The 25746-nt window shown below is 41.5% G+C and overlaps 1 protein-coding gene and 1 non-coding gene across 10 annotated transcripts in view; both read left to right on the top strand.

Annotated features, from left to right (window-relative positions):
* The window catches only part of Stxbp5 (syntaxin binding protein 5 (tomosyn)), a 145741-nt gene that overhangs the window by 40625 nt on the left and 79370 nt on the right, over positions 1-25746 (top strand). For all 9 annotated transcript variants that reach the window (XR_001779636.2, XR_003948820.1, XR_003948821.1 and 6 more), the window contains exons 5-8: positions 17302-17436; positions 18729-18792; positions 22503-22586; positions 24706-24829. Coding sequence is in view for 5 of the 9 variants with exons in the window: in NM_001081344.2 (NP_001074813.2) it covers positions 17302-17436; positions 18729-18792; positions 22503-22586; positions 24706-24829 (407 nt within the window). In the remaining 4 variants the exon portion in view is untranslated. The remainder of the gene's footprint in view (positions 1-17301; positions 17437-18728; positions 18793-22502; positions 22587-24705; positions 24830-25746) is intronic.
* On the top strand, positions 8514-8644 carry Gm25635. Its single transcript, XR_003949083.1, has one exon. It is a non-coding gene; the product is annotated as a small nucleolar RNA SNORA36 family (small nucleolar RNA).

The following is a 25746-nucleotide window of genomic DNA, read 5'->3' as shown; positions in this document are numbered from 1 at the left end:
TCCTCCTGGTTGAGCAGTCACCTGGTTGTCCACAGGGAGCTGAAGCACTAAGCTCCATTTCCCTACAGCTCGTAGGCTGGTTCTGGAGCCGCAGCCTGAGGATGGCCTGTCCTCTGTCTTCCATGGACGCCCTTCCTCTTCTTACACGCACACAAGCCATACTGGACTAGGCTAATACATGACTTTATCTCTGCAGTGGGCCAGGAGGGGCTAGGCCTTGGAAGTATGATGGAGGCTGGTTTAGCATCAAAGGGAGGCGTTTACTGCCAACCAGAGTGCGGGAGAGAGTGAGCATTCTCAAACATCAGAAATGAAGCACAGTTTTGTTTGTCCTTGTAATGAGTATGTAGGCTATTATGCTATCACCAGGTTCAGAGCCTTTTAGAGATTAACCTGCCATGTAATTTTTACCACAGGAATTCATTTGCCAGTAGTGTGAGCTAAAGCATTGAAAGTATTTGGAAACAGTGATGTGTATTAGGCAGTACTTTGATGTGGCATTCACTGCTCTGACCCCTGTTGCAAAGTGAATTGTGTCTCCCAAAACGTTGAAGTCCGAACCCTCAAATGTGACCTTATTTAGAAATAGGATCTTTCCAATGAAACTAAGTTAATGTGGCCAGCATTAATGTGAATGGTGTCTTTGTAAGAGAAAAAGACAGGATATTCACACACATACACACCACATATCAGGGAGAGAATGGAAGAATGGATATCATATAGAATAATGAATCTTTAATTCAAAGAGGAAAGGATAGCAGGCAATACTAGAAGCTAAGCCACAGGGCGATGTAACAAAACCTACTCCAGAGCTCTCAGAGCTCAACAGTGCTGACATCTTGATGTCTGTTCTTTAGCTCCCAGAGCTGCAAAAACAGAAATTTCTCTCTATGCTGATTTACTGTGCCAGTCCTAGAAACTAACACTGCTTCTGTTGTTCTCGCTTTGTAGTGGCAATCTTGCCACGCACCACTGAGTTGGTTCATATGGAGGAGAAGGCCTTGGCTTTGATGGAAACTGATAAGTGAAATTCTTTGTGGCACTTGCAGAATATGTTCCACTTGGCTTACACTTTGATATTTTTTTCCTTTGAAGGACATTTAATTAGGAAGAAGTCTTGGATTAATAAGCAGATACAGTTGTCTCCTCCTACTTGTAACTCACCACTATGAATTCAAATGAGTGTTATTCTCAACAATTTTACACTTTTCCCTGAGTTTTGAAATAGAAATATAAACAATCAAAACTAAGAATTGAGTAACTATATAGACTATTTTTTCGGGGCTGAAATTGTCTAATATTTACATCGAAAATATAGTTCTTATTGTTTATGAAACTTTCACATAAATGTTACTTATTCTCAGGAAATGAAGAAAATAGCCTCACTGAAATGTTTATAAGGAGGACTTTTCCCCACAAGTACTCCAGTAGTTGCAAGGTGATAGCTACTGAAATGTATTTCTAAAGATGTGTTTTTTCTAATACTCTGATTTACAGTTTGCATATGGCTGTTTCATCTCATTGTAGATACATCTTTTAATCTAAAGAATAATCATTTATGTATTCTAAAGTAAATTATAGGACATATTAGTTCTCATACTCAGAATTTATTTTAGTTTAACTAGCATTGGAGAATAATTGATAGTTAATAAAAATCACATAAGAAAAGAACTATTTGGCTATTGGAAAAAATCATTCCTATAGCAACCGAGCAGTGGAAAGTCTGCACTCGCGTGTGCAGCAGCACCTGGCTGCCCTCCTAGCCCCACTTTCTCAGTGGCATAAATAAATTAGCAAAGCAACAGAAGGTCCTTTACCACATTATACCATTAGTTTATTGTAATATTAACCAAACATTGTGGTGTTCTGCTTATTTATGAAGCTTATGATTTTTTTCCACAGGCCTGTGTACATCATAAAACTTAAGAGCTGGAAACGTGTGGCTGGCCAAAATCCAAACTAAAATTTATCCATACAAGTCTTAGGAAGATTTCAAATTAACTTATTCTAGACTAAATAAGACTAAATACAATTCAGTATAGAGTTAAAAATCAAGAATTACAACCTTTGTTGTAACTGTATCATATTGTTAAAACATTTTGTTTTGCTTTTTAAAAGCATGGGGTCTTCTTATGTAGCTCATGCTGGCCTTGAACTCCCTGATCCTTTTGCCTCTACCTCACAAGTTATGGATTGGCTATTGGAACAGACACAAGTCGTGTTTAGACAAAATTTTAACAGAATTTTTTTCAGTGTAAAAAAGTTACCATGTGATGAACTTGAAACTGTTTTTTTGTTTGTTTGTTTGTTTGTTTAATGTGATAAGAAAGTTTTGGATAACTTCTGAGATTAGGTACCTTTAAAGGCCAAAACTTTAGAGAAAAGAAAATAGATATTAAGAGAGATTGATCAGATTACATAGGGGCCTTACAGTAAATTAACATTAAAAAGATGAGATTAGAGAAGGGGCCATATTGCAAAGTGTGAATAGGAGAGTGGGTTCATATCTTTAATTCAGTAGAATCAGTCCTATAAAAATACACAAACAAAGGGGAAATAAATGAGCCACACTTAGCCAGGGGTCAGCACAGTCAGTAACAGCATAGCTCATTGTGTTGGAGCAGTGGCTGGAATGCTGAGGAGGGACGCTGACTTCTGCATCCCAGCAGGCCGGGGCAGGGAAAGTGACCAGCCACAGTCCTGCTTCAGGTTTGAGAATGTAAAAAGTGTAATGAAATTAATAATTAATAATTTACATAATTAAATTAGATAATAATTTAAATTTCTGTCACCAAGAAAGTACCAACTAAAACCACAGTCACCTTTCAGAAAGTAGGAGGAGACTGAGTGTTTCATGACCTGCTGGTAAGAAAGCAGTGTTCCAGCCTCTCTAGAGAAGCAGGAGCTTGGTACTTACCCATGTGCTCAGTGACAGTTCCGCTCCCAAGTATGTGGCCGGGGGAGGCAGAGGATGGCAAGGGACCTATGCATCTTCCTGCCACCACAGAGCTAGCCTTTGTTGTTTAAAAACACACTCATCTAGGTGAGGTGGGACCACATCCCTACTCTAGTTCCCTGTGAAATAGGTGGATGTAATCAGGGGAATGTTGTAATGGGCCTGGAGCCTTCCTGACACATAAAGCTTAGGGAGCTTTGTCAGTGTTGGCCACGGAGATGGAGCGAATGTCCCTGTAAGGACCAGAGGGAGAGCTGGAACGTGTAGGCTGTAAGGACCAGAGGGAGAGCTGGAACGTGTAGACTGTAAGGACCAGAGGGAGAGCTGGAACGTGTAGGCTGTAAGGACCAGAGGGAGAGCTGGAACGTGTAGACTGTAAGGACCAGAGGGAGAGCTGGAACGTGTAGACTGTAAGGACCAGAGGGAGAGCTGGAACGTGTAGGCTGTAAGGACCCGAGGGAGAGCTGGAACGTGTAGACTGTAAGGACCCGAGGGAGAGCTGGAGCGTGTAGGCTGTAAGGACCAGAGGGAGAGCTGGAGCGTGTAGGCTGTAAGGACCCGAGGGAGAGCTGGAGCGTGTAGGCTGTAAGGACCCGAGGAAGAGCTGGAACGTGTAGACTGTAAGGACCCGAGGGAGAGCTGGAACGTGTAGACTGCCTTGCAAGTGCAGACACTACTTTTCTCTAGTAACCCAAATGTGCTTGGAGAAGAGTGCTTTGAAAGAGATATTTAGGAATGCAGCTTGGCCACCCGCCTGGGAACCTGCATTGCAGGCGCTTCTGTTGCTAAGCAGAGTCTCCAGGTGCAGGGTCTAAGCAGATGTTTAGATCTAACAGAAACTGAAATAGTGAGTCTTGTTTTAACTCACTAAGTTTATAGTGATTTGTCACACAGCAATAAAAACTAATACAATCTTAGAATCCAGAAATGTTGTCACTTAACAAGGGCTGTGTTCTGAGAAATGAATCCTTCTGTGGTTTCACTTTGCAAATATATGTTGGTACTTTTCCTGAAGAGAAGCAAGCATTTATTTAACTGGGTACCATTCACAGAGATTAAAAAAAAACAAAACCAAAAACCCAACAGATTTCCCCCTAAATCAAGCTTGCTGAGCCAGTGAGTTCAGAGCTAGGTGAAGGGCTGTCAGAATGTGGATGATCCCAGAGCAGCTTTGTTATGGGAAAGTCCCACACCAGGAAGGGTGACCACCTTCAGAAAGTTGCACAGATGAAATCCTGCCTTCAATTGTCTCCCTCCCCTCTTGTCTCTTCTAACACTAGCCAGCACCACTTGTAGCTGAGACAGGATCATGTGCAGAGTGGAAGGGAGGGAGGGAGGAAGGGAGGGAGGGATATTAATCTCAGAGGGGGATCTAGGGCAGATCTTGTGAGTCTTTGGTTTGGACAATCATTCCATTCTAGTTCCCAGTTGGTAGCAGCCTCACTGTGCCTAGAGAACAATATTTCCCAGCATCACTATAACATGTATATAAATGAGCTGCGCTGAGCTGTGACATCACTGGTAGGTAGCATCTTAGCTGCATATGTGCTTGGTGACCGGCTAAAGCATGCGGCACTGGTTTTTTAATAAGACGGTGGGTAGATGGGCCTTGGACTTTGGGGAGTATAAGAGAAAGGCGTACAGTTGCCTCCCACAGGCTGTTTGTAGTTCTCATCCACCTGTTTGTTGTGGTCAGACTCAGAGCGGAGTGAGAAATGCAGCAGTAGAAACCAGAGAAAGGGACTCTTCTTTACACAGGAGGCCAACAGCTTCAGAGAATTGTCTCCTTACTGATGACTACAGGGTTAGCATGCTTTTAGTTAAGATTTCTCAAGACAGTGTTGAAGGTGTGACTTGCTTCTTTATGATACAATGCAAGAATAGAGTGCTGAATTGAAGGAATAGGACCTAGAACTTGAGTAGTCTTCACACATTGATGGGAGTAGCAAAGGAGAGAATGCTTTTGAAAATGTAGCCTAGAGGAAAAATACAAGAGGATGGCTCAGCTAATGACTGAATCTCCCCATAGCATAGTGGTTATTTTCACACGAGGCTCCTTTAAGAAATAAAAGGTAAGCCCACTGCTCTCAACCAGGCCGAAAGTTTATGGGAAGTGTAAGCATCGCATTCTCACCTGAGCAAAGGTCTAGAGAGAGGCTCACACTCAGAGGATGGCGTGGCTGGTGTGAAATGGCGTAGGTACAGAGGCAGCTACTTAGGAAATTTATTACTCAGAGGACAAGTGCTGCCTTCTCTACACTCGAATCTACATCTTCCTGACTACATTATGACCCACTGTGTGTGCCATGACGATCAGAGTTGGTACCCTCTGTAGTGTTGTATTGAATGCTCACACTCATCCACACTATAATGTGTTGAGTGCTCACACTCGTGCACGCTGTAGTGTTGTGTTGAGAGCTCACACTCGTACACACTGTAATGTTGTGTTGAGTGCTCACACTTGTGAACACTGTAGTGTTGTGTTGAGAGCTCACACTCATGCACACTGTAGTGTTGTGTTGAGTGCTCACACTCGTGCACGCTGTAGTGTTGTGTTGAGTGCTCACACTGGTGCACACTGTAGTGTTGTGTTGAGTGCTCACACTCGTGCACACTGTAGTGTTGTGTTGAGTGCTCACACTGGTGCACACTGTAGTATTGTGTTGAGAGCTCACACTCATGCACACTGTAATGTTGTGTTGAGTGCTCACACTCGTGCACACTGTAGTGTTGTGTTGAGTGCTCACTCTCGTGCACGCTGTAGTGTTGTGTTGAGTGCTCACACTCGTGCACACTGTGGTGTTGTGTTGAGTGCTCACACTGGTGCACGCTATAGTGTTGTGTTGAGTGCTCACACTCGTGCATGCTGTAATGTTGTGTTGAGTGCTCACACTCATGCACACTGTAATGTTTTGTTGAGTGCTCACACTCGTGCACACTGTAGTGTTGTGTTGAGTGCTCACACTGGTGCACACTGTAGTGTTGTGTTGAGTGCTCACACTCGTGCACACTGTAGTGTTGTGTTGAGTGCTCACACTGGTGCACACTGTAGTGTTGTGTTGAGTGCTCACACTCGTGCACGCTGTAGTGTTGTGTTGAGTGCTCACACTGGTGCACGCTGTAGTGTTGTGTTGAGTGCTCACACTCGTGCACGCTGTAGTGTTGTGTTGAGTGCTCACACTCGTGCACACTGTAGTGTTGTGTTGAGTGCTCACACTCGTGCACGCTGTAGTGTTGTGTTGAGTGCTCACACTGGTGCACACTGTAGTGTTGTGTTGAGTGCTCACACTCATGCACACTGTAGTATTGTGTTGAGTGCTCACACTGGTGCACACTGTAGTATTGTGTTGAGAGCTCACACTCGTGCACACTGTAGTGTTGTGTTGAGTGCTCACACTCGTGCACACTGTAGTGTTGTGTTGAGTGCTCACTCTCGTGCACGCTGTAATGTTGTGTTGAGTGCTCACACTCGTGCACACTGTGGTGTTGTGTTGAGTGCTCATACTGGTGCACACTGTAGTATTATGTTGAGAGCTCACACTCGTGCACACTGTAGTGTTGTGTTGAGAGCTCACTCTTGTGCACGCTGTAATGTTGTGTTGAGTGCTCACACTCGTGCACACTGTGGTGTTGTGTTGAGTGCTCACACTGGTGCACGCTATAGTGTCGTGTTGAGTGCTCACACTCGTGTACGCTGTAGTGTTGTGTTGAGTGCTCACACTCGTGCACGCTGTAATGTTGTGTTGAGTGCTCACACTCATGCACACTGTAATGTTTTGTTGAGTGCTCACACTTGTGCACACTGTAGTGTTGTTTTGAGTGCTCACACTCGTGCACACTGTAGTGTTGTGTTGAGTGCTCACACTCGTGCATACTGTAGTGTTGTGTTGAGTGCTCACACTGGTGCACACTGTAGTATTATGTTGAGAGCTCACACTCGTGCACACTGTAGTGTTGTGTTGAGAGCTTACTCTCGTGCATGCTGTAATGTTGTGTTGAGTGCTCACACTTGTGCACACTGTGGTGCTGTGTTGAGTGCTCACACTGGTGCACGCTATAGTGTTGTGTTGAGTGCTCACACTCATGTATGCTGTAGTGTTGTGTTGAGTGCTCACACTGGTGCACACTGTAGTATTATGTTGAGAGCTCACACTCGTGCACACTGTAGTGTTGTGTTGAGTGCTCACACTCGTGCACACTGTGGTGTTGTGTTGAGTGCTCACACTGGTGCACGCTATAGTGTTGTGTTGAGTGCTCACACTGGTGCACACTGTAGTATTGTGTTGAGAGCTCACACTCGTGCACACTGTAGTGTTGTGTTGAGTGCTCACACTCGTGCACACTGTAGTGTTATTACTTACGCTCCCTTTTGTGCTCACTGTTACTGCAATTCTCTTCACTTTATCTTATTCTAATTGTTGTGCTCAGTTAGACATCAGCCCGCTTAGTGCTGGAAACAAGCTACTTTCCCTCCTAACTCCTCACTTAAAGTTAGCATTGTTTTACTTGAATGAAAATGAACAGTTCAAGGCAGTGAGTCTGGGATCAAAGGGAGTGAGATGGAGATGTCTTCTGACAGGACCGCCAGAGAAATGGTAATAAAGACGAAAGGTTGGAGGGAACAGTACTGGTCGCGGTGTAACTGAAGAAAACTTATAGCTAAAATATAGCTAGAAGAACTACCCAATACTAATATTAGTCACATTTAAAACTAAGACATTAACAACGAGGCATGGATAGAGGAGGGGCTCAGGGGCCGACCCCTCATGGCTGAACTACTTCCTATGAGTAGATCAGGGTGATCAATCTTTCAGGTTAGTTGTATACCCACTAGCAATAGTCTCAAGCCAGTACTCACATAGATAGCCCAAATTCATCTGTAAACTCAATAGCATTGCACTTTGAAGCTTTTAAAAAAGACGTTCATGATTCTAAAACTTATATAACAAAAAGAAAGTTCTATATACCCAAAATAGTATAATAGATTGGCAAAGTGAGTTTCATCCCTGGAACCAGGGCGGAGGAGAGAGTAGTTCCAGAAAGTGTTGCCCAGAGCTGTATGCATATACCATGGTATACACGTATCCACATGTATACACACTCACACACACACATTCACACACATCATACCACATGTGTGCACACATGCACACACATAAGCAAATACCAAAATTTTAAAAATTGCAAAAAGGGAAAAAGATCCAGAACTCTTTGCCCACCTCAGATCTTTCATGCTTTGCTCATTGCTTATTTTGTAAGCATGATAGGAAGATAAGAAAACATATTCCCATTGTTCATAAAACTTACAGGAATAGCAAATTTGGGGGAAGGAGAAACAAACAAATAGTAACAAACTCTAACAAGTTTGTGTAAGTGCACAGATTGTGTGTGTGTATGTGTGGAGGAGGAGGAAAGTGAATATGAAAGAAAAAATTTGAATTTGATTTTGATTCAAGATAGCATTTCAGCCTTGTGATACATGGCACAGTATGTGTTCCTGAGAATTTTTTCTGGCTTTTTTAAACTTAATTTTATAAGTGTAAGAATATATTTTCCTGTCCAAAGTGTTGAGTTCAGTTCAGGGCAGCTTCCTTGTTCTGTTAATTAAACTTTGGGACATTGAAATTGGCTGAGAAAAATGACTGAATAGAGAGTATTACTCTATTCATATACTTCTAGCCTACACAAACAAGCAAACAAATGAATAAATAATGCACACTAAGGGGCCTGCCTGCCGCCATGCCTCGTAGTATGGGCAGGGGAAGACAGGGAGAGTCCTGCCTGCAGCTACACTACACCATGCTGCACAAGTGAGCAGAAGACACCTAAAGGCCAACCCACCTCCACATGGCCCAGGCTTGCTGGAGACACCCGAGCCCGCCTGCCGCCATACCACATGGTGCCTGCCCCGCTGCCATGTTCTTAATAGCGTTCTCACGCCCGGCCAGGAAGAACACAACAGACCAGAATCTTCTGCGGCAAAACTTTATTGCTTACATCTTCAGGAGCTAGGAGCGCAAACCCCCAGCCCCAAAAGCGAAAGCCACCCCAATATAGAAACCGAAACCCCTTTCCTATTTAGGAGAGTTATATTTCGCCTAGGACGCATCACTCCCTGATTGGCTGCAGCCCATGGCCGAGCTGACGTTCACGGGAAAGGCAGAGTACAAGTAGTCGTAAAATACCCTTGGCACATGCGCAGATTATTTGTTTACCACTTAGAACACAGGATGTCAGCGCCATCTTGTGACGGCGAATGTGGGGGCGGCTCCCAACATCTCCCCCTTTTCTTTTAATAAGAGCAAATAGGCCACCCATATTAATGAGAGTGGAGATAGAGGTCAAATCCCCAGTGTGTAGGTAAAGGAGCCGTACACATAACCTCCTCCCAGGCTCATCACCCAGAGGGGTCCTGGTCTGGTCCCGTGTTGTTTTTCCTGGGGGAAGGACACTTGAACACTCAACCTTCTTGAAAGATGACATGTCTCCCTAGAATAGGCTCATTTTATGCCGCAGAGCCCTTCTATTGCAGTGCTTAGCCGTGCAACTCTCTCGGGCTGCTGAAGCACACTCACTCTATCCCGTGCAATGAGACTAGCCTCATGGGATATAAGAGCTGAGTGGCCAGCGACCTATTGCCTAAGCATAGATATATCAGGGGAAGCTCCATGTTCTAGTCCTGCAAGCGCCTGGGCAATAACCACCTTGTCTCTCCTAGTTTGGGCCTTAAGCTTACAGACCAATCAAAGAAGCAACACTAATCCACAGCAAAGTGTATCTCCAAATAATATCAATCCCACCCATTCTTTAAAGAAGGGAAATGCTGAGGAGATCCAATTGGGTAATCCTTTGGTCAGGGACAGGTCCAAGCGCGTGGAGTTGACCTGAAGTCTCAATTCCCGAAGGATCTGTTCAAATTCAGCCGTCCAATTCTGTAACATATACTGAAAAAGACTTTTTGACAAATTAGCTGCCCTAGTAAATTTAACATACTGAATGGAAATAACACACAATCCCGGAAACTTTTGTTTACACCCCAGCTGAGCTATTTGCCATAATACATCTAGTTGTTCCTAGACAAGATCTATGAGTTGATTAACCAGCATGAGACCTCTCTGTATCTTGACATTAGCTGAGGCCTGTTTATCTATGACTGTAGTCACTGAGGCTGACAAAGTGTTAATGGTGTCAGTCATCTGGACCTGTCCAGACAGAGCCAAGGCTGTCTGAATCAAGGCTAAACCCAGTTCCTAGTTAGTGGTAAAAAAGCAGGAGAATACTTGAGCATTATACATCACCGTCATTGGGAGTGGAAATGTCGACATTATCCCCCAACGCTGCTCTCTCTTTATTATTGACGCCCTGGACATCACCAAGACGAGGGACATCAGTATTCCCTTGGTCAGTCTGGATTTTTCGGGTGAGTCTTTCTGGTATCCAAAATGGGTTGTCTTCATTCTGTGGGAAAACACAGACCGCTCCCCTGGATCTTATCAAAATAGGATCCGGGCCATACCATTTATTATCAAGGACATTTTTCCATTTAACCATCTCATTGGGCCTATCTGGCTCTGTACAATGACGTTCAGCCGCAGTATGGCCATGAACATCAATATTTAAAAAATTGAGTGTAAAGAGTGCCATAGACACAGACACTCTTGGTGCTCGGGGTACAGTCTCCTCAAAAGTTCCCCTCTTCTGTTTTATAAGATAGGCTTTGAGGGTGCGATGCGCACGCTCAACAATACCCTGTCCTTGAGGGTTGTATGGAAGTCCAGTCAGGTGGGTCACGTCCATCTGACGGCAGAACTGCTGGAATTTTTGAGACGTATAAGCTGGTCCATTATCAGTCTTAAGGAGTTTGGGTTTCCCCCAAGCACTCCATGCCTCAAGGCAATGTTGAATCACATGTGAGGCTTTTTCTCCGGTTAACGGAGAAGCAAACATGATGCCAGAACATGTGTCAATGGACACATGGAGATATTGAAGTTTTCCAAAGGAAGAAACATGTGTAACATCCATTTGTCAGACCTGTAGAGGTCGAATACCGCGTGGGTTAATTCCCACATGAGGAACTGGCAAGAACTCACAGCAGCTTTGACATTGAGTAACAATGTCACGGGCTTCTTTTCTTGTCAAGGAGAAACGACTGCGTAATGTTTCAGCCGTCACATGAAAATTGTTATGAAAATTTTTTGCAGCCTCTACCGGGGATGATAGGGCAGCAGCCACCACTTTAGTGGCCTTATCTGCCAAATCATTTCCCAGAGCCATGGGGCCAGGTAGGCCTGAATGGGCTCTAACATGAGTAATATAAACAGGAAATCTTCTAGATAACAAAACTAATTGTATCTGCTGAAAAATATTGGCAACTCTACTGGAAGGCTTAATCACTCCAGCCACTTCTAAAAGATTTACTGCATTAACCACATAACAGGAATCTGACACAATATTAAGGGGTTCTAAAAAGGTTTTTAAAACTTCTAAAACCACTAAACATTCTACCACTTGAGGTGAATTTTCATTATATTGTTTGGATACCACTTTACCATTAGCCACATAGGCACCTATGCCAGTTTTTGATCCATCAGTATATACCACAATCCCATTTTTAAGTGGGTTTCTTACTGTTATTTGTGGAAAAACAACAGATTGATTTTGGGCAAAGTGTAAAATTGGATGTTTTGGATAATGGTTATCTATTTGTCCTGAAAAGGAGGTAACTAAAACTGCCCAATCATTAGATGTGGCTGCCAAGGTTTGAACCTATGCAGCGGTATAAGGTACAATTAAAAGATATGGACTTCGCCCAAAGTGGGTGATTGCTGCTTTTAGGCCTCTAAGGGCAAGCTGTGCAATTGCATCAGGATACCAATCTATTATTTTAGCTGGGGATACGTTTGGATGGATCCACAACAATGGCCCATTTTGCCACAAAACTGCGGTTGGCAATTGTGCTGTCTTAAAGACACACAAACTGAAAGGCTGCGAATCCTCAATACGTTGTAATTGTGCATTCTGTAAGGCTTTTTCCACCTTTTGTAAGGCCTGGTTAGCAGCTAGAGTAAGAGTCCTAGGGGAGGAGATATGAGGATCTCCTTCTAAAATACTAAACAAAGGCCTTAACTCAGCGGAAGGAATCTTTAAAAAAGGTCTGAGCCAATTAATATCTCCCAACAGCTTTTGAAAATCATTTAAGGTATGGAGGTGATCTCTTCTTATCTAAACATGTAAATATTGATTTCTCTCAAAGGAGGAAATATGCGTGACATCCATTTGTCAGACCTGTAATGGCCTGACGCCACGAGGGTTTACCCCTACGTGAGTAGATAAAATTTGACAACAATCTAAAGGCATTATTAAGTAATCAGAATCATTTTCAGTAGAACCAATCCCTCTTGCAGCTCTAGGAATACCAGAGGAAGAAAAAACAGCCATGTAGGCTTGGCAAAATTATTAGTTGAGCTATTCTGTCCCCTTGTGATATAGAAAAGACAACTTGAGGACAAGAACAGAGAACCTGAAGTTCCCCTTTACAATCCTGATCTACAACTCCAGGGTGGACAATAAGACCTTGTAGGCTGCAAGAGCCTGCCTCTGTCATTATTGTCCAGTGGCTTCACCTGCTCGGGAGAGCGCCTTCCAGGCCCTAATAGCCTTTTCATCTGATTCAGAACTATTAAGAACTGGCTCCTTGAGCTCACCTAGTGATGAGTAGAGGCTCCTTCTCCTAGAAGCCTCCGCTGATTGATCTTTTTTCTTTTCTTTTTCCTTCTCCTTCCTTCTAATCTCTCCCCAGGTATTCTTACCTGACCTAAACTTTTCCTCAGGTTCAAGACCCGTGGAAAGGCCTGTATACTTATTTTGTGTACCATATTTTCTCTTTGCTCCTACTCTCTCTCCCCGCTTTACTTCTGATAGATTGTCCTGAATTTCATCTAGAATCCGCCCTGCCTTAACCACTTGATAACATGTGAAAAGGAACAAAAGGGCTTCTAACACTAGAAAAAATTCAAGGCCAAACATTTTCCACTTTACTTCTGATAGACTGTCTTGAATTTCCTTAGAAAGTTCAAGACCAGGCGTACCTCGTAAAGCTGTACTCACTGGTACTCTCGTTCCCCAGCTGAAAAGTTCTGAATTCATGCAGTTGAATCCTTCTTAACAGTCTGCTTTACGGGAACCTTTATTACCGCGACCCGCAGTTCTGGTTCTGGAATGAGGGATCTTCCTTGTGCCGGTCCCGAGTTTTCTTGTATTTTTTCGTCCCGGATTTTTTCTCGTCCCGGATTTTCTCGTCCCGGAATTCGGCACCAATTCTTAATAGCGTTCTCACGCCCGGCCAGGAAGAACACAACAGACCAGAATCTTCTGCGGCAAAACTTTATTGCTTACATCTTCAGGAGCTAGGAGCGCAAACCCCCAGCCCCAAAAGCGAAAGCCACCCCAATATAGAAACCGAAACCCCTTTCCTATTTAGGAGAGTTATATTTCGCCTAGGACGCATCACTCCCTGATTGGCTGCAGCCCATGGCCGAGCTGACGTTCACGGGAAAGGCAGAGTACAAGTAGTCGTAAAATACCCTTGGCACATGCGCAGATTATTTGTTTACCACTTAGAACACAGGATGTCAGCGCCATCTTGTGACGGCGAATGTGGGGGCGGCTCCCAACACCATGTCACACAGCTCCAGCAGGAGGAAGACACCAGAGGCCCACCAGCCACTTGGCCCTCCCACAGCGGGAGCCACTATGATGTGCATGAGTGTAGTGGACATATGAGAGAGAAAGGGAGGCTGAACACTTTGAGAGAGATGGAGCTAGAGGCTCAACGCTGGAGAGGCGTGCTCTGCTGTGAGTGGCCTGCCCTGCCACCTGAAGCCAGAGTAGAGTCCCAGCCCATGCTGCCACTGAGGGCCACATCTGGGTCCATGGCCAAGCAGCAGCAGAAATCATTGTCAATGTCCCTGGCTCATATTACTGCGGAAGACTATGCAGATGTCCCTGCTCATGACTGCCACCTGAGAGATGCTGTATCCCGGGGCTGTGCAGAGCTGGCTCCACCCCTCTCGATAGCGGCAGCACTTGTGAGAGCATTCCTTGCAGCTGACCTGTGTGGTGAAGTGGAGCTGGCCCTGTGGATGTGGGACACAGGCATGAGAAGTGGAGAGCTGGCTCTAGCCCCTGCTGCTGCTAGCTGAGAATGCTGGTGGTGTGGGTGCAGGAAAGCTGGCAGGCTGACCAGTTCAGATTCAGATCTAGATCCAGGGCTTTGAGTAGGGTCTCCCCAGCATCTGTCTCATCTGTGAACTTCTGGAGCATGTAAAAGGGCTGATGCTACAGATCCAAAGCTGCAGAAGCTCCATGACACAGGGTGACAACAGGAGTTGCCCTGCTGAAGATCCAGAATTGATGGTGCATCGGAGCCAGAGGCCCTAACTAGACCGCATTTACAGTGAAAGAAGTGTGGACAAAGGGTATACTCATCTTCTGCGATGAGGTTTTTAATGTTTTGTTTATTTTAATTTTTATTATTATTTGGGGGAGGTTGCAAGGTAGAGGGTGGATACAAAGTGACAAGAGATATGAGTAGGGTTGGGATGTGTGGTATGAAACTCACCAAGACTCAATAAAGTTTTTTAAAAAGAATTCATTTTCCTATTTGATTTCTATGCCTTTTTCATTTTCAACTGAAATCATTTTGGTTTATGATAGTAGAAGCTCAGATATGTACTGCTGTATTAGAAGACATGCTCGAGCTGAAGAGGCAACAATGACCAGTGTTCCCTTCGCTTATCATTCTCTGGGTCAGCAGCACAGTGTGGTGAGGCAGGAGGGCTTCCCCTGTCCCCAGCTTGCTGGACAACTATAGGAAAGCCACCCAGCTGTCAGGTGATCCAGCCAGCCATTCTCAAATGTCCTGCTGGCTTCTACCTGACAGCCGGAGCCGTGTCTGTCTTATGTGGACTTCATCATGTGAAACCTGGTTCCAAAAGCTTTGAAAAACAATTCTGATAATAATATAGTAGCACAGTAGTGGATCAATGTTAGATCTTGTGTTTTTCACCCATTGTTCACAAATTTTCCAAGTTTGATATTTGTTTGTCCCAAGGTCCTTCATTGTCACAGTGCTATACTTCTGTTATGGATCCTTCCTTCATTTCATTAAATGCATTCTCCCCCTCCCCCAAATAAAACAGACAAACAAACCACCAACAACAAACAATGCTGTAGCCCCCGCTCATTCATATACATACACATAAGTTTTAAGTTCATGCTGCTCAGAAAGTAACCAATGTCTTTTTCTTTGTTACTGGCAAAAAAAGAGCTTTATATCATCTTCATCTTACCCTTTAATTCCTTGATAAAGAAGGGCAAGATTCCCAGTTTATAAATTGGAAAGTTAGTCAGCTTTACATCACAGACTGGAAGGACATTGTCAGATCCATCTTGTCTCATTTGCTTGCTGGAGGAATTTTAGTTTTCTTTCTCTTTGTACAACAACATGCTCAGAACCAGGAAAAAAATAACAGATAAGAAATTGTTAGATTGGTTGTGATTAACATCATTGTCTTTCCTTCTCCTTCTGTTCCCTTAAATAATGAGAGGAGTTTTAGAAAGCTGTCACTTGGGGGTTGGAGGTTGGCTGAGCTATTAAGGGCTCTGACTACATTTCTAAAGGACCAGGGTTTGGCTCCTAGTACCCACATGGGTCAGCTTACAACTGCTAGGTTATACACCACCTTGTAGGTGCTGTGAACCAAAGGCGTGTCTGGGGGAGCAGCCAGTGCTCTTAATCAGTTGCTGAGATGGTTCTCCAGCTGGAGAATATAATTCTCTTTTAATGATATACAGCCAGCACTTAGGCCCTGTTGTTAGCACCTAACGTGCTGTGTCTTAGTGACCCTCAGGTGGATGTGTGAGATCAGCGTGCTCCGCAACCTAGAAATGGAGACTGAGAAGTTGAGTAGGTTACCTAGTGTTATAGCTAAGAGATGACAGAACCTGAGGTTGACTGTAGGCAGTCTTACTCTACTGAGCGTCTACATGTTAACTAGAACTAGGTTAATTTCTCATAACTCCTAAATATACAGACCTGATTAAACAAATGCTAGGCAGTTTTTCTGAGTTATATGTGGCATGAATCTAAAATGTAAACAATGTATACTGATGAAGTTTGAATACATATATACATACTCTAATGAACCATTATCATGACTAAACTACATTTACCCATTAATCCAAATTTCTTCCGTTTCCATAGATTTTTCTTAAGGTTTTTAAAAAGGTGGTGTGGATTTCAACTGCCTTGGAATCGGTTGATCATCCCTAATCTAAAAACCTGAAGTAGGCTGTGGTCTAAAATGTGAAACTGAGTGCCCACATGACACAACATATGGAAAGTTCCACACTTGAGTTCTTAAGACAGGCTTCAGTCAAAATTTAGGTACACAAAAGTTGTACAAAATTACCCTCAGGCATATATGTGATTTAAATTAATGTTGTGCTTAGATTTAAGTCCCATTCTCAAAATATCTTATTATTTATATGCTACTATTTAAAATATGAAAAGGTCTGTAATCTGAAATGCTTTTAGTCCCAAGAATATCAAAAGGGGATACTCAGGCTGCATTACAAAGTTATTTTACTGGTTCAATATATGCAGTTCATTATAATGAATTCTTGCACATTCTTTAGGAAGAGTACATTTTGTCATATAAAACACTAAATAATACAAATGTCTAAACCTTAAGGTCTACTTGAACATTAACTCTAGAAGGGAATAAGGACATAAGCTATATTTCATTGTTAAATATGTATTTCATCTTATAAATTTTCTGTAATGAAATTGTACATTTATGGAAATATGAAACACGTGGTATGTTCACTCTTGCCACAGGCTTAGGATTGCATTTGTGCATATAATTCAGTAGTAATTATTCTCATTGTATATTATTTGTTTATGTTCATTAATATTTTTGTTTTTGTTTTTTTTACCAGGGTTGAACGTTGTCTTAAATGTTAGATCTGTTCACAGTTGATAATGTAGCCAGATTCAAAGCACAATCTTATTTCCAGCCCCTTCCCCTTTGACTTATGCCCTGCTGTTTACTATAAGGCCATGTATTTGACATTATTGTGAAATATAATTGACAATATATTTAAATTATCATGAGTTGAATTCACATGCATAAATATCGATCACAGAGAATAGATGAATGATTATAATTTTATTATCAGTTTTCACTGTTCTAACTATATATAATAAGTAACCATCGAATGCAGTCAGGGAAACACATCAGCTCTTCTTATCATTGCCATTCTGTCTGTGTTTCCTCTTGCAGGGTTACATTTTGCCATCTGCCTTTCCAGAGTAAGTGGCTCTATGTGGGCACTGAGCGAGGAAACATACACATTGTTAATGTGGAGTCCTTCACACTCTCAGGCTATGTCATTATGTGGAATAAAGCCATCGAACTGTAAGTCTAAGCAAATATTCCAAATCTGAATGTATCAAGTCTATCTTTATGTAAAAGCCAGTTAGTGGATCCATGTGAGATTGACAGGTCAGGAATTCCTGATATTATATACGGATCTGTTTCGTATAATGTAGAGTAGATAATTCATAACTTTATCCTATTTTCATGACAGTTGATACATTTAAGCCTTTTTATAGTCCCATATATTTATAAATATATACTATATATTTTTACCTGTGTGTAAACTGTTACAGTTGATAGTTGCAATCTTGTAGTTATTCCTGTTAGGTTGAAAACACTCATATTTATTATTTATCTTCTAATTCAATTATTTCTCTTTAATATTATTATTATTTTTTTAAGTAGCGGTCATGGACCACAAATGTACTGTTGCCAATATTTATAAAATACCAATGTAAGCTCCTCTTTCATATCTAATAGTTTAAGAAATGTAAATGTTTGCAAAAATTATTATATCACCAAGATTAACAAAAAACAGATTGCACTATGGTGGCCAAAATCTCCAATTGTAATTTTTACTTATTGAAAGTTTTTTGTATCATTTATTTTGTAAGCTTTTATTTAGAATGTTAAGAATAAACGTTTGAAGCTATTTGCAACAGTCTTTGAAAAATGCATTCCACCAGTTTAATCTTTTGACACACACAAAAAAATGTGACATATCTCAGACATTTTGGTGTAGCTAGAATAGTATGCTTAAAGCTAGTTTTCCTTTCTGTGGCAAGGCTGTCTCTACCCTTCCTTGGAAGCTGGGGTGGGGGCGGGAGGTTCAGTGTGTTCTTTGAGTTAATCATGGCATCTGGTGGATGGAGATGGTCTGAATCCTCAGGGGTCTGAAGTGCCACACTTTCCCAGCCTCCAGCATTCATAAACAGGCTTTTCAAATACATGGGCATCATTCCAGTAATATTTTTACCTATATGTTCTCTCTTTCTCTGGTACAGGAGTAGGTAGCATTATTTTTGCATGTTTTTAAAATAAAATAAAATAAACCATTTTTTTTTTTTCTACTTTCAGGATGAGCTGTAGAACTGGTTGGGCTACCCCCAGCTGATACTTAGCATTAAATATTGCATTGTTTTAAAATATTAATATCACATTGAAAAGGGATTTTCTATGTTAAAATAAATGTATTGTTGTCTTACATCCATGCAATTTTCACAATGTTTTCTCTAATTGGCAACTGACTGAACTATTTTCTTCAGAAATGAATCTTTTATTGTAATGAATATTGAACCTTTACTTGAGTAAAGAAACCTCATTTTTCCCAGGTCATCTAAAGCTCACCCAGGACCAGTTGTGCATATAAGTGACAATCCCATGGACGAGGGGAAGGTAGGCATTTCTTAAACAAACACTTGTTAATTAAATCCGTGATGTTTTGACTTTTAAATATGCAAACTCTCCTAGGGCTGCACTTGTGCAGAAGGGTTGAGATTGAGCCAAGGTTTGTATATCGAATAATGTGCTGTTGTCATTCATTATGAAGAGCCAGTTGAAGAATTAGAATGATTTCTAACTAAAGGGGTTAAAAAAACTACAACATTAATAGGGCTTAACAAATGTAGGTTATTCATTTGTATTTCTTATTTAGAATATTTTCCCTGATTTTCTGAGAATGCAGACAGATTCCTTCTTTTGGTGGCGTAGTCATTCTTAGCAACTTAATTCACAGCTTTTGTAGTGCTTATCGTATGATATATTGTCTTATAGTAGACACACATAGCTTTTTTATTTATAATAAGCCTTAAGCAACCAAGAGCTGGGCAAATAGTATTCTCTATGTTTAGAATCCCCAAGTTATTACTTACCATGTACTGTGTTTCATCTGGACTGTCCTTAACTCAAGTTGGCCAGCTCATAGGACCACGTTTACTTTACTCCTAAGCCATGGTGGCCTCTCCTTCCTTCTCCTGCCTTCTTCTTCCCCTTGTGGTTCTCCTCAGATCCCAAGCCTGGGAACCCCAAACCCCACTATGTCTCTTCTGCCCAGTTCTTGGCTATTGGCATCTTTATTTACCAACTGGAAATAACTTGGGGGCAGGGTCACAGGTCTTAGGACCCTACACTTAGCATTATCATAGACAGTAAAAGACAAAACCTTTACAGTAGTCTATATCTCAGCTTCTTTAACATTTTCTTTATAAATATTCCAATTAATATAGAAATAGTCTTGTTATGTTTTAAAATTTTTGCTTCATTTTCTTTGTACTCATGTAGTCTATATTTAGTTATTGTTAATTTGAGTTAGTTGATACTTTTAAAAATAATAAAATTTTCTTTTCAGTGAGTTTCAATTTTCTTACTTAACTAATCATCTTTCAGGTAGTTCCATTTAATCACATTTTCCTATCTGGGCAATTTTAGGATGTGAACTTGAATGTGCACAAGAAAGTTTGTTAGAAATCCATAATTCAAAACTTTAATTTATGAAGGATTTGACACAAATGTCTTCTTCTCTCAGTTAGTGCGAAGGGGCAAACCAGTAAATTATTTCCCACAATTCTCTGAGTTTCCCCTGGGAAATAGAAGCATACCTGGGCTGTTTGCAGTTGGCTGATGGTCATGGAATTTTATGATTAGAAAGAAACTTTACATAAAGCAAATGTACAGTAACCTGACTATCACTTTATTTTTCTTTCGAAAGATACTTATTTAAAATCTACATGTCTGAGAGGAAGGCCTGCGAACTCCTACCTGGAGTTCTTCACTAAGTCCTGTTGGCACTTGTCTGGAGTATCTCTTCTCCTCAGGACAGTACACTTGATAGCAGTGCAGCACAGTGTTTTCTTAAACCTTCTATACAGTCTACTAATGATGCTTCCCCTCCCTGGCTCTGCCCAGCTCCCTCCCCAGCAACTCTGTGCAGGATCTGTCTTCCTCTGTCTCTGTCTGCCTGTCTGCCTGCCTGCCTGTCTGTCTGTCTGTCTGTCTGTCTGTCTGCCTGCCTGTCTGTCTGTCTGTCTGTCTGTCTGTCTGTCTGTGCATGCCATGGCAGGAGTATGATATAGATGCTCCTTTTAGGGCTAAACACTAAATAGTCACTCTCAGTGTTTTGACCAGTTAGGACTCTTGCATTAACTGCTACTCATTGCAAAATGAAGCATTCTAGCAGGAGGAAACCCTGCCGAGATTTCCCAAGTACTTTATGGATAACTTAGACTCCCATCTTCCTTCTCTTCATTTTGTAGAGAAGATATAAGATTATTACACCTTAATTTTTTGGGCACATATCCTTAACTTCATTAGGATTCTGTGGCTGGTTAAAACTTTACTGTGACTTTCTTATATTATTAGAATGTGAATAGGCAAAGCTAGTTCCTTAAGGTTAGAAGTCTGGAAAGTGGTGCTTTCGTACCTAGGGCTCCTTGTCTACTTCTTAAGCTGCTAACATAGTGTACGTTTCTTTTTTTATTGCTGAATTTATGGGAAATTGCCATATTGTGTATCCAAAAGATGTGGAGGAATTGGGAAAGGGAGAAGAGACTGTTGCAGTCTTTCCCGGAGTGTGTGTTTCACCCCTGAGAGCTGATGTTCAGCTCACCCCAGTGCATGGAAGGAGTGGCCTTCTACTTCAGTTAAAGTCAAGATAAACCCTCACAGGCGTACCCAGACGCTTGTCTCTTTAGTGATTCTAAATCCTATCAAAATAATAGTCAGTGTTAACCATCACCCTGGGGCAGGGGGTGGGGCAGCAGATGAGCACAGTTTATCCGGCCCCTTGACAAAAGCTAACGGTCCGATAGTAAACCAGTAAGTAGTATTAGTCCTCACCCAGTGAACCATTATTGTACTCTGTCAGAGGCTTCAGATAATGAGAATGCTATGTTATAAAGTAACCCTTCAGCCTGGAGAAGGGTGAAATTTCACTGGGGCACACCTGACGGGCATTGACTTAACATTTGGTATTTTGAGAAAGTCTTTAAAAGAAGTAGTTCGAGGCCAGCCTGGTCTACAGTGTGAGTTCCAGGACAGCCAAGGCTACACAAAGAAACCCTGTCTTGAAAAAAAAAAAAGCAGTTGCTAAGAACGCAGCTGATGGATAAGTGGGACTAATCAGAGGATTCCATTTAAATGGCATCCCTCAGACAGAAGGCACCACATACAAACGCTCAAATATGAACGTGAATGCAGAAACAAACTCCAGAATCAACAAATGGCATGTGCTGGGCAGGAGAGGTATGGGGGGGGGGGTGGGGCAGGGTTGGAGTAGAAAGGAGCAATCAGACACTGATAAATTTTATAGTAGTATAATTGGATTTGGATTTTACCATGAAGAGTGGCAAGGCTGACAAATTTTAAGTAAAAGCATACATTTCCCTATCAGCTTTGGATTCCATTACTGGTCCTACAACTGCAATGTGAAATGGGTTAGAAATGAGGTCTCTGTACACTTTGTCAGGAGGTCAGTACTAGAAATGCAGGGATAATAAATTAGGTAGATGCAAAACATCATCTGAAAGTTACTGGGTGGTTTTTTTGTTGACCAACATTCGTGCTGACTGCCAAGTCTCTGACTGAGAACTGATTAGCTCCGGTGATCAGGCACACAGTAGAGGGTCAGCAGGCTCCGGCGGGAGTACTTTCGGGTTGGGAAGAGGTATGGTTATTGGAATGGCAAACTTAAGTTTCATGAAGGAATATGGGGTAATTATTTGAAATTAATCAGTATGTACATTGAATGGAATTCCTTGGTGATCTGTAGATCTTGGAAAATATGTAATACATCAAGCATGTGCAAATGTACATTTTTATTAGTAATTTTAAGAAATGTATTAGGATGTAGACTCATGACTTCAAAGAGTCTCCTTCGTCTTTTCAGTATCCATTGTAGTTTGAGTTGCTACTCACCGAAAGCATGCAGATCTGTCCTGCTGTGTTCTCGTTGGTCATCTGAGTGATGAGAACTCCCTGTACAGAAGTGCAGTGATAGTAAAGGTTTATGCATGAAGGATGTGAACAATGCTTAGCTGTATTGTCCACAAATCAGGATTTTACCGAGGGGATAAATCATTGCTCAGTAACGGCGCCTTTCCTTTCTGCAGCTTTTGATTGGCTTCGAATCTGGAACAGTAGTCTTATGGGACCTCAAGTCAAAGAAGGCTGACTACAGATACACATACGACGAGGTACCAGCTGTTTGTTCTCCCTAAAGATCTTCCAGTACTCAAGGCATCTTCTCTAAAAATTGAATTTTCAGTTTCAGCTTAGATTTGATTTTAGGTTAGTTACGGAAGTTTTTCGGATTCCACTGAAACAAAGCCTTTCTTCCATCCATAATACATTCACCTCACCTTCATGTATCTCTGTGTACATAGTGTATTGCTTCTATCTTTCACCGGTGAACTTTTTGAGTCATGGCGTTCTCTCTGGGAAGTGACGTCATGACATCCACAGGCACAGCTGCAGAGAGCTCCACACAGTCCTTATCACACTCCGTATACAGCACAGCCTGGTAGATTCAGGGAAGACTGTTCTCTGTAATCTCTCTCCTTGGTTACATTCGGGTCAGACTGCTCGCCAGGCGCATCCCAAAATGTCAAATAGCTTTGGATTAGCTTCTTCTCAGCACCAATCACAGCTTGTGGACATAATTTCACTTACAGTAACGATAAAGGTGTGGCTTATTTTAAGGTTGAGGATTTAGAGTGACTTAAGTATATTTTAGTTTATTTTAGTATTCTATTTCAGGTTTTGATAAAAACACTGTGAATCAGAAGTGTTGGCATTTGCATTGTCTGCTCACTAGCATGTAAATGTTTTTACCTAACCTGTATTACAATTCTGTATAATTTTAGCTTAAATTTATAAGAACACAAAGAACCCAAATAGGCAGACATTGAATTAATTGTAACTGTTGAGTATGTATGTATAATAGACTTTTCTTGAGACTCAGTTGAATGCTTTCTTGCTGTGCTGTGCAATTGTGACAGTTCAGCAGGGCACCTTTTTTAAAAATATTTTATTACATATTTTCCTCAATTACATTTTCAATGCTATCCCAAAAGTCCCCCATTCCCTACCCCCCACTTCCCCACCCACCCATTCCCTTTTTTTTTTTTTTTGGCCTTGGCGTTCCCCTGCTCCTTAGAATTGGGAACAAAACACCCATGGAAGGAGTTACAGAGACAAAGTTTGGAGCTGTGACGAAAGGATGGACCATCTAGAAACTGCCATATCCAGGGATCCATCCCATAATCAGCTTCCAAACGCTGACACCATTGCATACACTAGCAAGATTTTGCTGAAAGGACCCAGATATAGCAGGGCACCTTTTAACGTCCGCTAGCCATCAAGACTCAGAAGTGCATCACCGTGGCTTGAAAATAAGAAATTCAAAGCAAACCACAGAAATTGATTTTCTTAAAAATAAGACTTTATAGAGAAAAGTCATAATTTAGAGCCAGCCCCCCCCCAAAAAAAAAAACAGTGAACACATAAAATAATTTCTGGATAGTGGATTAGACATAATATTTTAATAAAAAAAAAAGGTCTGCTTATGGTTCTGAAGAGATGACACAGCAGGTAAGGTACTAAAATTTAAGGGACTAAAATGTCTCAGAACAATAGGTGCTTTTCAGAAGATGCAGGTTCAATAGCCAGCATCCACCTTGTACCTTACAATTGTTTGTAACTCCCATTTGCAGAGGATCCAATGTGTTCTGGCCTCTGTCTGTGTGCACTAGGAACACACGGTTCTCACACACACACACACACACACATTCAGGTGAAAGACTAATGCACATGAAACAAAATAAAAAAAAGAAAAGAGAGTGGTCTCCCAGATTAAAACTCGCCTCCATAATTACTCTGTGATATTGAAAAGATGCTCTGATGGTCACCCTGTTATTGATCTTCATCCTAAATATATGTTGTGAATTTTAGGATAGATTTTTCAGCTCATTAAAATAATTTCTAATCTCTCAGGTGACTAATTTCTTCAATCAGGCATTGTTTATGCATTAGTAGGGTATATTCTGATAAACTCTACAAAAATTCTTTTCTTGAACTTGTCAATACATAGTGCATATATTATTATCATAGCTTCATAATGCAAATTTAAGAAATACAATAATTAAGAGAGATTTAACTGTTTCAATATAAACTGTCTTATTTTTATTATAAGAGGACTATGTTATTTTTCAAATGTAGTTAATATATCATCTAGCTTGGAAGCCCAAAAAATTCATTAAAATCATCAAACTATTCATTAGTAGTTTGATAACACAATTCTTGACCCTTCTGTAGGCTATTCACTCTGTGGCTTGGCATCATGAAGGAAAACAATTTATTTGCAGTCATTCTGACGGTACTTTGACCATATGGAATGTGAGATCCCCTGCTAAACCTGTACAGACCATCACTCCTCACGGTAAGGATTCCTTTGCTTTTAAAGAGCACCTAAATTGTAATGGACTGCAGTCTACTTTTGGGGTTTTGTTTTAAAGAGTGAAGAATAATGTGATCATTTCATGGAATGAATATTATAATTTTATATCTTCTGAGTATCATTTCTTCATGTCCAAAAGGCAAGTCAGGTTGTGAATTGTAAGAGACTAAACTTTTATCATCTTAAAATTATCACAATCTTAATGTATATGTAGCAATGTAGATGAAACATGAGTCAAAAACTAGAGGGAATTCTGTACATTGAAGCATTGTATCTGAGTGCCCGAGGTCATCAGGGCTTTGTTGATTCACTAGGAAGACATGTGGGATTCAGCAGGCGCAGACCCAATCTCCTACCTTGTTTGTCCATGAAAGAATGTGAAGTGGACCATGAAAAGGGAAAGGCACATAGGGTGAAGCCGAGGAAAGCAAACTGTTCCAAGAAGCAGACTGCTTTTACTGCTCTAACAGTGAGCTGCTATTCCCACACGCATGAGCACTGCCTCCCTAAGAAGCTCGCTAGGGTTAGGAGTCCAACGACCACCATCTTTGTAGAGTCTGCAGGGGCCATTCATGTAGACAGACAGTCTGTCCTAGTAGATAACAGAACTCTAGGACTCTTAGATGGAAAACAGGTTCAGCATGATTGCATTGCTTGTTCACACAGTGTAGACACAGGGGGCCATTTATCAGTGAGGACACAGCGAGAGCTACCATGGAAGTTAAGTTCTCACACACCAGCCAGAAGCTGCTTTCAGTGCAAGCTGATCTTTCTATGGATAGCAGACTCAGGTTACATTGACTCTTTTCTACACAAGTGGTATTTTCAAACTCTATAAGAAATTATCATAAGCAGACTGAAAATGGCTTCTGTTTATTTTGTAATCCACATCTCTTTAC

The sequence above is a fragment of the Mus musculus genome, chromosome 10 (genome assembly GCF_000001635.26).
Source record: "Mus musculus strain C57BL/6J chromosome 10, GRCm38.p6 C57BL/6J".
Taxonomy (NCBI): Eukaryota; Metazoa; Chordata; class Mammalia; order Rodentia; family Muridae; genus Mus; species Mus musculus.
This window is presented reverse-complemented; position numbering and strand designations above follow the sequence as displayed.